The sequence below is a fragment of the Tachyglossus aculeatus genome, chromosome 13 (assembly GCF_015852505.1).
Source record: "Tachyglossus aculeatus isolate mTacAcu1 chromosome 13, mTacAcu1.pri, whole genome shotgun sequence".
In the NCBI taxonomy this organism is placed as follows: Eukaryota; Metazoa; Chordata; class Mammalia; order Monotremata; family Tachyglossidae; genus Tachyglossus; species Tachyglossus aculeatus.
This window is the reverse complement of record NC_052078.1, coordinates 18,155,985-18,169,115: the sequence shown is the minus strand read 5'-3', so window position 1 is coordinate 18,169,115 and position 13,131 is coordinate 18,155,985. Positions and strand designations below refer to the sequence as shown.

The window sequence follows — 13,131 nt, the reverse complement described above, 5'->3', positions numbered from 1 at the left end:
CTTTGTTGGCTTTACCGCAACAGGCTTTTTTGTACATTCTTGGTAGCAAAACATAAATAGAACATTTTTCCAGCTATTGCTTTACTAAGGTTCTTCCACTGTCTCAAAAGTAGCCCTTCCAAAAAGCCAAAATAGAAACATCAGCTCTGCGTGTTCCCTCATCAACTGGAAAGACTAACTGTTATGAATAAAAATACATGGCAAAAAGTCTCTCAGGCTCAGTCCACATAGCACGAAGAAGAGGGCTGGCAATTTTCTGAACTCAAGCTACCTAGACAACCAGCCAAATTGCAAAATAAAATGTAGCGAACGATTTAACTAGATTTATCAGGCTAAATGGACTAGTGACGTTAGTGGCTAATCCCCACTCCACTTGGTTTTCACAGATAATGGCCTGAGTTTCAGAAAATCTGGAATGGTGCATGGCACTCATTGCTGACAAATTCTTAAGAGTTTGTTAAATTCCAAGAGAACATTTATACCATAAGGAAAAACACTTCTTCAATGTTCCTGATGCTGACAGTTTGGATTGTTGGATTTTAACTTGCCTTCATTGTTGCCTGTATTACAGTATTATTATTATTAGTCTGTTCTCCCTTGCCTAGATTTTAAATTCCTTTTGGAGTCAGGAACTGTGCTTTAATTGATTTTCCTCTATTTACTTCAGCTTTCCTTACAGAGCATTGCACATTGCATTTAGAGATGAAATAAATAATATTTTTTAGATTATTAATGTGGTGAATCATCAGTGAACAGGATTGTCTCAATAAATGCATGGACGATAAGGTAGATAAGGTTAAAAAAGACAGAAGCAAAAATATCCGATTACACTGCAAAACTTGGGGAAAATCTTCTTAAATACCTATGCCTCTAAGGCAAATAGTACCTCCCAAGCACTTAGTACAGTGCTCTGCATACAAGTGCTCAATAAATATATGATTGATTGATTACTTTAGCCACATAAAAGTCTTTTTATTATTGATCTCCAGCTTTCTTATCTTGTAGCTAAAGATCAAATTACAGTAAGCTCTCAAATACCCATCCTTTTGGAAGGGAACAGTTGTGTAGGTAATCGAAAGAATGGATAACCTACATACTTTTCTTTGACTCAGGACATAAACCTGGAGCTTCCCATTCAAGTTTCAATATTCACCCCTGTGGCCAAGGTGCCCCCCCTCACATTTCTTGAACGGCAGAACCAAAGTCATTTTTATTTCATTTCCAGTTGGCTCCCTGGGGTCCAATTCACTTGTTTGGGAAGCGCATGACACCTGTTTTGGCATGCAGGCCCTGTTGGTTAATTGTGTCTACTGTGGAATTAGAGACCTTGGCTTTCTGGTGAGGGGTGCGTACATATGTGCATACACATGCACAGGTATTCAGGAGTATGGATGGGGGAGAGGAGAATAATCATCATCATCATCATCATCATGGTATCTGTTCAGCTCTTACTATGTATGAAGCATTGTACTAAGGCTGAACTTGATACAAGACAGTGAGATTGGACACAGTACCTGTCCCACATAGGGCTCACCGCCTAAGGGAGAGAAAGAGCAGGTATTTAACCTATTTTACAGATGAAGAAACTGAGGCCCGTGCAGATTAAATGACTTGGCCAAGGTCACACAGAAGGCAAGGGGCAGAACCAGGATCAGAAACCAAGTCCGGGCCTGGACTCTATCTCTTAGGCCACACTGCTTCTGAAGCCAGCTGTGCTTTGGCAACAGCTGCCTGAAAAAATAATAGACAGAGCGGGTGAGTGGATTATGTGCAGATAATTCTTCTATGACTAATTGGAAATTTAAACTAAATCAACAAAAGATATTTGAACAATTATTTGAATGGTCAGTTTTCAGACCTTCTTTGCTTCAATTTTTTTAAAAAATTAGCATTAGACTTCCCCATCTCTCTTCCATAAAATGAAAGCACACTAAATGCTAATGCAACATTCTTTGGGGAAAAAAAGAACCAGGAAAGGTGACCATTGCTAAATATTAATATGGGAGGTTCTCATTTTTCATAAGTCTAAAGCATGAGCAAAGGAAGGCAAATGACGGTGCTTCTAAATCTTGGCTCAGTATGTTGAGTTTTGGCTAACAATACGATTCTGACAGACATAGGACAAAGAGCATACATTTCAAGCCTAAGGCTAAGTCTCAACTTCATACTTATAAAATACTGAGCATTTATATACTGTACAATTTTAACTTGTTAAAAACCTAAATTCACACTGATTTTACATTTTCAATACGTCTCATATGGTATGATTCAAGGGATATTATTTTTCTTTTCTTTAATAAAAAGCATATTTGTGGAAATAGATTTACATTAAATAATTCCATTTCAAAAGTGGCATGGTAGATATATATTATGATGTTTTAGAGTGCTTGAAGATACAGCTGGAAAAATTCTGAACCAGATTTTCAGTTCAGGGACTATTTATTGAGCACCTGTAAGATGACCATCTTACACAGTAAGCAGATGACCATCTGCACACAGTAAGTGCTCAATAAATACGACTGATGATGAAAAAAAAATACGATTGATGATGACCATAGCTATACAGACACACCCTGGGGGTTACAGCTACCCTGAGATACCTAGGGCCATACTGCATATTACAGGTTGTAGTAGGAGATAAGTGAGGTAAGGTTGGAGGGGGAGAACTTTTTAAGTGTCTGTCTGCTATATTGCTGTGCTGTACTTTCCCAAGCGCTTGGTACAGTGCCCTGCGCATGGTAAGAGCTCAATAAATATGACTGATTAAAGCCGATGATAAGAAAAATGTTCCGGGCAGCAGCGGGAAGTAAAGACTGAAGTGGGGAGATAAAGGAGGCAGGCAGGTCAGCAAGGAGGCTGATGCAGTAGTCAAGGTGGGATAAGTGCTTGGGTCAGCATGGTAGCAGTTTGGATGGGGAGGAGAGAGTGAATTCTAGAGATTTTGCACAGGTAGATCTGCCAGGATTTGGTGACAGACTGACTACGTGTGTTGAATGAGAGAGATGAGTCGGTGCTTAGTACTCAACCTGGCACAAAGTGAGTGATTATCAAATATCATTTAAAAAAATGCCAACATTTCAAGGCTTGTGAGACAGGCAGCACGGTGGTATTGTCTACAGTGTCGGGAAAGTCTTGGAGAGGTCATAACACCTAGATCAGATGTGTGTCTATCCTACTAGAGAAGTAGTGTGGCTCAGTGGAAAGAGCCCGGGCTTTGGAGTCAGAGGTCGTGGGTTTGAACCCCGGCTCCACCACAAGTCTGCTGTGTGACCTTGGGCAAGTCACTTAACTTCTCTGAGCCTCAGTTCCCTCATCTGTAAAAATGGGGATTAAGACTGTGAGCCCCACGTGGGACAACTTGATCACATTTTATCCCCCCCCCCAGTGTTTAGAACAGTGCTTTGCACATAGTAAGCGCTTAACAAATGCCATTATTATTATTATTATTACTTTTAAAACTCTCCATGGCAGAAATTCCACAACCTCCTTTGGACAGCCGTTAACTATTCTCTGGCCATATGCTGTAAATTAAACTCTGTCCTCCTACTGCAGACAGATAAAAGAATGTCAATATCCTCTTCCAAAGAACCCTTACTATTCTAGAAGACAGGTATCAATTCATTCCCGTCTTCTTTTCTCTAGATCAATTAAACCAAATTATATCGCTATTAAATCTAATTTCCCGAGCACTTACTGTGTGCAATGCACTATACTAAGCACTTGGGAGAATACAATAAAATAGAGTTGGTAGAAACATTTCCTGTCCACAATGAGCTTGCAATGTAGAGACAGACATTAATATAAACTATGGATAAGCACATGAGTGTTGTGGGAAGGATTAAAGGGTGCAAATGCAGGTGCAAAGGCAACACAGAAGGGAGTGGGAGAAGAGGAAATGAGGGATTAGTTGGGGAAGGCCTCTTGGAGGAGTTGGGTTTTTGATAAGGCTTTGAAGGTGGGGAGAGTGATCACCTGTAGAATCTAAAAAGGGAAATAAGGTCCAAGCCAGAGCCAAGGAGTGAGCGAGAGTTCGGCACCAAGAAATTGAACAATTCCTCTGGCCCCTTTGCCCCCTCAGGCCCCGTCCACCTCCACTGTTCTAAGTGCTGGGGAGGTTACAAGGTGATCAGGTTGTCCCACGTGGGACTCACAGTCTTAATCCCCATTTTACAGATGAGGGTACTGAGGCGCAGAGAAGTTAAGCGACTTGCCCAAAATCACCCAGCTGACAATTGGAGGAGCGGAGATTTGAACCCACGACCTCTGGCTCCAAAGCCCGGGCTCTTTCTACTGAGCCACGCTGCTTCTCTATGGAAACAGCAAATGCTTCTCAATGGAAAGAGCACGGGCTTGGGAGTCAGAGATCATACGTTCAAATCATAGCTCCGCCAATTGCCAACTGTGTGGCTTTGGGGAAGTCACTTAACTTCTCTGTGCCTCAGTTACCTCATCTGTAAAATGGAGATTAAGACTGTGAGTCCCACGTAGGACAACCTGATCACCCTGAATCCTCCCCAGCACTTAGAACAGTGCTTTGCACATAGTAAGCACTTAACTAATGCCATTATTATTATTATTACATTTTGAAAATGACTTGCCTTAAATTCCTTAAGAAACCTGGAGATATTATAAAGTTTGCAAATGCTGACCAGCGGGTAACACTGAAAAGTTTTATATTGGAGTCAAAATTATCTACTAAAATGTTCACAATACCGTCAAAAGAACTTTTAAAGAGGACAAAAATAACACCAGCTCAAAAATACACATAAGGGGAAAAATAAACTTCTTGTTTTTAGCTAAACTATGATAAGGCTCCTCTATTAGCTGCCAAAATATTTTTGAATAGTTTTGTTCATTTCCAGTATTTATTAATTCCCCTTTGCATTCCCTGTTGCTCTTGACATTAAAAGTTATAGATGACCCAAATACTATGAGAGTGATGGCTTTTATATAGTATTAGATTTACCACTCATGAAATAGAAAAATTGGTTCATAAAAAGCTTGTTCTCATGAGAATTCTAGCAATAATTTAATGACTAAGTAGGTTTCTGACCCATGTTCAAAAATCCAACTAAGTTCTGGGTGTGCATTTAAATAAACTTTTTGATTCATCCCTATACAATCTCTTAGTTTCTAAAATTACACTTATTGAGAAAATCAAGTTAACTGTGAATTGAGATAAAGAAATTATCTAAGCATCACAAAAATGCAACTGAATTCCTTTCTTGTTCTTTTACACATGAACAATGCTTCCCTTATTTGATAGATTGAAACTAAAAACTTTATTCTGTAAAGAACATTGCATTTATCCCTAAAAATACTATCATAGATTAAAGTCTCTTCACAAAAAGCATGTAGAACATCTTAGAAAGCTTAATATGTCAAATTTAATTTGTCAGTTTGTATTTCTTCTGCCCAAAAATGTGATGGTATGGTCGTACAAATAAACTTTAATTAGCAAAAAGGAGTCTTTTTATTACGTTTCTTTCCTTCAGTGGAAGCCTGGCATTCTTCTTCTCTCAAGTCAAACACATATTACCTCTTAAAGATCACAACTTCTAAAATACACAATTTTAACTTAGAAAATGATTCATCTGTTATAGATAATTGATTCACTGGGTGACACACTAACTAGTGCTGTTAACATATTCCACAGAATTATTTAGTGGGGCAAGAGAAAGCAGTTTAAGAAAACATAAATACTTCTCACTCGGGCTACCACTATATTCAGTTTTGAAATAATTCACTAATTACCTTTGTAGTTTTGAATTCATCTTATTGTGTAGCACATCATACAATTTGAAGAAGGAGAAAATAGTTCATTTTGGATGGCTTAAACCACCCATCCCACCCTCTTCTCCCCCACCCCTACTCATACATTCTGCCCCAAGTTAACATCTTCTCTCTAGTCTAGCCACTCTTCCATTTTAAATCCTCTCTCTTTTTCAGGCCTCACTGGATATGGAGAACCTTCCCCACAAAAACCCTTCATATATCTGAAGACAGTTATTAAGTCACCACTTGTATATTCTCTTTTCTAAGCTAAGCAGCTCCAATTTCTTTAACCCATTGCTCAGTCAGGGATTTGATCAAAAAGATAGCAAGTAGATAATACTAAAAACTGAATTGATGCTCATCATTAAGCCTTCTTTTACTCCTCACCTCAACATCGCTACCTTTCACTAATTCCTCTTTGCCCTATCAGCAAATACCTTGTCCAGGCACTGATCACCACAGGCTGAGTTGCTACCTTCCAACTTAGGCAGTCCACTAAAACGTTCTGCAATTTGTGGGCATAAAACAACATCCACACTGCCTCCACTCCCCCAACATCACTACCACCATGCAAAATGCTCATTCTGGAACTTTGTATTCTGGAGCAGAGTTCCTCCCATTCCATCTTACTTCTAGTGTTGGCCATTACATTTTTTGATAAGTGAAAAGAAGAATTGAAACAGACTGAAAATCTTCACTACAAGGCTGTCTCAATGCTGAGTCTGTGAAAATAAGCATTTGAGCTCCAATATGGTTATAACTACTCTTGCATCTATCCCAGTGGTTCAATGCTTCGAAAAGAGTAAGCACTTAGCAAATGTCACAATTATCATTACTATTATTCCCCCCCCCCCCCGCCCGCCACCTTTTAGACTGTGAGCCCACTGTTGGGTAGTGACTGTCTCTATATGTTGCCAATCTGTACTTCCCAAGCGCTTAGTACAGTGCTCTGCACATAGTAAGCGCTCAATAAATATGATTGATGATGATGATATTATTACCAGGCCCTCGGTGGAGTCTGGTAAAAAGTTTGGGCACCTCCCCCTTCCATCCTCCTTTCCTTTCCTCACAGAGTGGCCCGGAAAAAGTGTGTGAATAAGACATAGAAAATGTACAGGCTGCCGACCAGATTCACCTCACCAATTTATTTAATCTGGCCTCGGGGCCAGATTGGGATTGCCAATATCTTGATGGAAGTCCAACTATTTCCACCTGAAGTGCTTCCTACATGGCTCTGAGTATGTCATGAATACAGGCAGTGAACGCCAGGATGCCAATGCTCTTGGGTCACACAGCATGACAGAGGTGCTAACTGCAGCCCTGACTGGCTTGGAGTCAGGTGGGTGTCACTATAGAAGAAACATCTGCCCTTGCAAACTTCTGAGCTTCCTTCTCCCCTTCCACTCTCATCCTAATTGCTTGAAAGTACTCTGCACACATCAAAAGGACATAAATGGTCTTGCAGTCAAAATACTGCCATCCCTGGTGTAGAGGCTGTGCAGGAACACATGAACAACTGATAGAATAAAGAGGGACCAGGTGGGAGAAAGTGAATAACAAGGTAAGTATGCCACGGAAAAGTGAGGGTTTCATAGGATATTTGATGAGGAGGTGGATGGGAGAGTGACAATGTTGGATTTTCTGAATTTTACAATTGCTCATTAATTTTCAATGTATTTGTAGTTTGGTATTTTGGGACCTCTGATCCCAATACACTGGTTTACTGAGCGTTCCTGACTTTTCCCCTGGGTTGGAGGGGAAACCACTATTCATAACTATTGGCTAGCTTTTTGCTGGAGACTTGACATAAGTCAATTACGTCAGTCCCGGTCCTACTGGGCACATGTCTTTATTACCAAAACCATTAACCACAACTGGAACTCTCCTAAGCAGACTGAAGAGAAGTCAGGAAGTCAATTTACTTAGAAATTTAACTATATTCTCAGTCTCAGTGTCTGTCCCTTTCAAAAAGGTTGGATTATTTAGTAGCCAACTCTTGATTATTCACGGATTACAGTACTAAACAGATGGCCCCAAACGCTTTCATTTTGTTTTCAAGCCTATCGCCGAGCCTTTTACCAGTACTGCTATCAAATGGCAAAAATTTTGTTTCACCTCCTCTTCCTCCCTCTGCATACCACCTTGAGGAGCTTCCAATAAGCACTGAAATGATTAAAAAGCAGGAAACAGGAGGGAAAAGAGAAGAAACAAGAAGCCGGGACAATCCCCACACAATAGATGGGCCTATGAATAATTAATATTACACCAAAGGAGCTAGGACCAAAAAGGAATAGCTCATTTTAAAATGCTTCTTTTCTGACCCCAATCCATAATATTGATTTTACTGTGGAATAGTCAAATACAGAAGTAATACGGAAACACTTGGGGTGAACAAATTTCTGCTCAATTTATTGTGAAACTGATAGTCTTCAGATGGAGAACAGCCATAGAAAGCAACAGAATACTTCAATGATTTGAATTCTAAAATAAAAAGTTTCATGAGAAATTTAAAGAAATTTAAGAATGTTAATGAGATTCATAAATCTAACTGCAAATAACATTATTGAATTCAATTGTTTACAGTAAATTCTCTCACCTTTGCATTTTCAATGCAGGGACAAATGGCCCAGGCCGCACTAGACTGAACATCTGGATGAGGATTCTTCAATAAGGACCATAACAAACGGACTCCATCTAAGCGATCAATTATCCTGTTTTAAAGCACGTTAAACAAATAAGCATTAATGACAGGGTAAGAAAAATCAAGCTGAAATTATGTCATTCTGTTTAAATGACATCACCAAATATTCACTATGATTTTATTTAATAATCCTTCAAAAACAATAGTCCTGAATTGTTGAATTTGAAGTGCACGCCTGCCTACTATGAAAATTTTGATCCTGAAGACCGGGGGGGTGGGGGTGGCGGGGGCGGTTTCTCTGAGACGCTGTTTGGTGATGGCAAGGGCATCTATTGTGATTTTCACTTCCCCCATTTACAGATCGGATCCTGTTCCCAGAAATTTCTATCACTTATTTTGCCATCGTGGTCTGGCATAACATGAAGAAAAATGCCTATGCAACTTCTTGAACATAAATTTGTGTGGTAGTTGAGACTTGTGAGAGCAATTTAATTGTCAACACATTGACTTAAATGTTTAACTCAAGAAACAGAAAGCAAACTGCCTGATAACCAGGATTCATGTAAACCCAAAAACAAGTCATGTGATTTTTTTAATGAGCAGCATGCAAACTGAAACCTGAATTCAAACATACTGGTCCCTTTCATATTGTAACAACTAAATACTTTCCAAAACAAATATTTACGCCAAAAAACTACGTACTTAACTTTTTTATTTGGGCTGTGTTTAATTTATTTACTTTACTGTATGACATATTTTAAACTCCTATGGTTCTAATCTAGCATTAGGAATTAAAATGGTCACACCACAGTGCATCCTTTGTTGGGCAAGAATAACGCGTAACTTGTTTCCCATGTGTTCCCTTACCAACAAGACCAACACTGAATACTGTGTTGTAATTACTTAAACACACTGTAATCAAAGTATCTTCATGACTGGCCGAAAAGTGAATTATCATCAGAATCATCTCTATGCCATCTGTCTCATGTTTATATATCAATCAGTCTAGGGGATCATAACTTCACATAAGGGTCCACTGAGTACTTTATATGGAGAGGAAGGCCAAACAAAACTTAATATCCTTTATAAACATAGCTTTGTTCAGATAGACATGTTAAATTCAAAGCAGATGAAATGAAGATAAAGGAAAATCAACCTTGCTTTGATTTTTGACCTGAGTGGAAGTTTAATTATATGTCTTATTCAGCTACGACTACGAAAGAACTAGTTAACTGAACTAAAATATAATGTAGATCCAGTTTTGCTGACTAATGTAAAAATATCTAATTTGCATTGGGCTATTACACAATGCATTGTTCTAAAAACTGTATGTAGACGAATCTATCTGGTACACCCTCCCAGAGTGATTGATGTAAGAGGAATAGCCTCTGACATGAGTGCTGCCTGAAAACCCCAAAGGCTTTCATTTTCCAAAAGGAAAGCAATAGACTGGGCAATTTGTCTTCGGAGTTCATTTAGCTTGAAGGGTAACAAGAGCTTTCTCCAAACCAAAGGATCTCTGTCAATGTCAGTCCATAGCTGGTAAGGAGGAGAATTACTGTTTTTTAATTTCCAGATTTATATTTTAAAATAATGTACAAATGACCAATTAAGCATATGGCAACAGAGCATACAAATTTTTTAAACTCCCCAAATGCTTTTATGCCTAAAAGCCATAAAACACCACCTGGTATCTAAATCATCTCACCATGAAAGTTTTCCCTTATATATACACCGAATGCCAGTCTGGCCCACTATGCTACAAAGTCAATTTGCATATAACTGAATATCAGTCAATGGTATTTAATTAATTCATTCATTCAATTGTATTTATTGAGTGCTGTGTGCAGAGCACTGTACTAAGCGCTTGGGAAGTACAAGTTGGCAACATATAGAGACGGTCCCTACCCAACAACGGGCTCACAGTCTAGAAGATGGGCTCACAGTTAATAATTGTGGTATTTGTTAAGCGCTATGTGCCGGGCACTGTACTATGCGCTGGAGTGGATAGAAGCAAATCAGGTTGGACACAGTTCCTGTCCCACATGGGGCTCACAGTCTTAATCCCCATTGTACAGATGAAGTTACTGAGGCCCACAGAAGTGAAGTGACTTGCCCAAGGTCACACAGCATACAAGTGGCAGAGTCGGGATTAGAACCCATGACCTTCTGACTTCCAGGGCCATGCTCTATCCACTATGCTGTGCTGCTTCTTAAGATGAATGGCCCCTATGGGGATCTAACCTGCAATCTTGGCATCATCAGCATCAAGCTCTAAGCAGTTGAGCTAACTGGCCCACCCATCATGGAGTGCTTATTGTGTGTACTAGCATTTGGGAAAGTACAATACAATGGAGTCGGCAGATGCGATCCCTGCCCACAAGGGGTTTACATTTTATTACAGAGTTAGTCAAATGGGTTACTAGTTTTACACAGTATTATAACCTGTTGAATGTTCTGTCTCAGGGAAGGGAAAGGAATAATATGAGCTTCAATATCAAGCAATCAATCATTTATTGAGTGCTTACTGTGTGCAGAGCACTGTACTAAACTCTTGGAGAGCACAACATAACAGAGTAGGTAAACATGTTCCCTAACCACAACGAGCTTAAGTATAGAAGGGGATACCGGCATTGCTATAAATAAATAAGTTACAGATATATACATAAGTGCTGTGGGCCTGAGGGAGGAGTAAATGAAGGGGTCAAGTCTAAGTGCAAGGGCAACCCAGAAGGGAATAGGAGAAGAGGAAATGAGGATTTAGTTGGGGAAGACCCCTTGGAGATTATGTGCTTTTAATATGACTTTGTAGGAGAGGAGAGTGATAGTCTGTAATCAATCAATCGATCAGATTTATTGAGTACTGTCTGCAGATCACTTGTATTAAGTGCTTGGGAGAGTACAATGCAATGGAGGCTATGAAAAGGGAAGGTGTTCCCGGCCAAAGGTAGGATATGAGCAAGAGGTAGCCAGCGAGATAGATGAGATTGAGATACAAGACGTAGGAGAGGAGAGTGATAGTCTGTAATCAATCAATCTATCGGATTTATTGAGTACTCTTTGCAGATCACTCGTATTAAGTGCTTGGGAGAGTACAATGCAACGGAGGCTATGAAAAGGGAAGGTGTTCCCGGCCAAAGGTAGGATATGAGCAAGAGGTAGCCAGCGAGATAGATGAGATTGAGATACAAGACGTAGGAGAGGAAAGTGATAGTCTGTAATCAATCAATCAATCGGATTTATTGAGTACTGTCTGCAGATCACTTGTAGTAAGTGCTTGGGAGAGTACAGTGCAACGGAGGCTATGAAAAGGGAAGGTGTTCCCGGCCAAAGGTAGGATATGAGCAAGAGGTAGCCAGCGAGATAGATGAGATTGAGATACAAGACGAGATCGAGGTACAGACAAGATTGAGGAACAGAGGAGATCGAGGTATCAGTGACGCAGCCGATGAGAATTTTTATACAGCAGCCGTTGTCAAGCTTTTCTTTCTAGCAATCTCTCCTCTCGGCCGTCACTCATGACCCAGCATGACCCACATCATCATCATCATCATCATCAATCGTATTTATTGAGCGCTTACTGTGTGCAGAGCACTGTACTAAGCGCTTGGGAAGAACAAATTGGCAACATAACCTCTCCACCAACAAAAAGGGAGGGGGAGGCAGGATTTCCAGGGCAGTGAGTAGAAAAAATTTAGCTCTGGAGCGTCTGAGGGCCCTCCCTCTTCATATGTGATGGATGATTAGTCTCCCCACCTTCAAGGCCGCATTAAAAGCACATCTCTTCCAAGTGGCCTTCCCTGACTAGACCTACATTTTCTTTCCTCCCACTCCCTTTGCATCACCCTTGCACTTGAATTTTCACCCTGTATTCACTCCTCCCTCATTCCCACTGCACTTATGTACACATCTATAATTCATTTTTTATGGTAATTTCTCTCTCCCCCTATACACTGTAAGCTTGTTGTAGGCAGGGAACATGTCTACCAATGTTGTTATATTGTACTGGGAAGCAGCGTGGCTCAGGGGAAGCAGCGTGGCTCAATGGAAAGAGCACGGACTTTGGAGTCAGAGGTTGTGGGTTCAAATCCCGGCTCCGCCACTTGTCAGCTGTGTGACTTTGGGCAAGTCACTTCACTTCTCTGGGCCTCAGTTACCTCATCTGTAAAATGGGGATTAAGACTGTGAGCCCCCTTGGGACCACTTGATCACCTTGTAACCTCCCCAGCGCTTAGAACAGTGCCTTGCACATAGTAAGCGCTTAATAAATGCCATTATTATTATTATTATTACTGTCCCAAGCCCAATAAATACGATTGCTATAACTTCTATATTCAACTTATCCACACAACATTGTAACTATATACTATATGTCAGCATTATTAAAATCCCCACTATGTGTCGGGGTGTATTCCTTTGTTACTTACAGTATCAACTTTGATTAGTATTTTATCTGGAATTCATTTAATAATTTATTGGCATAATGACCAAAGTATATTGTTTATTTTAAGAACCTCCAACTTCACTTTAGTAATCATTCTGTCCTCTGGCCAGATTAAAGCATCTAGGCATAGAAATACACTTTTCACATTCTAATTACCACAGAATCAATCGATATCATGCTGATTTGATTTAAAAAATCTACTAATAGCAATTGCTAAAATAAACGAAAAATGGAGACAAGCTGTTTGGTTATATCACTTAATTTTTTAAAA

The 13,131-nt window shown here is 39.8% G+C and overlaps 1 protein-coding gene across 4 annotated transcripts in view; it reads right to left on the bottom strand.

Moving 5' to 3' along the window:
* Positions 1-13,131, bottom strand: part of ODAD2 (outer dynein arm docking complex subunit 2) — a 148,704-nt gene that overhangs the window by 64,899 nt on the left and 70,674 nt on the right. For all 4 annotated transcript variants that reach the window (XR_005453642.1, XM_038755483.1, XM_038755484.1 and 1 more), the window contains exon 16: positions 8,372-8,486. Coding sequence is in view for 3 of the 4 variants with exons in the window: in XM_038755483.1 (XP_038611411.1) it covers positions 8,372-8,486 (115 nt within the window). In the remaining variant the exon portion in view is untranslated. The remainder of the gene's footprint in view (positions 1-8,371; positions 8,487-13,131) is intronic.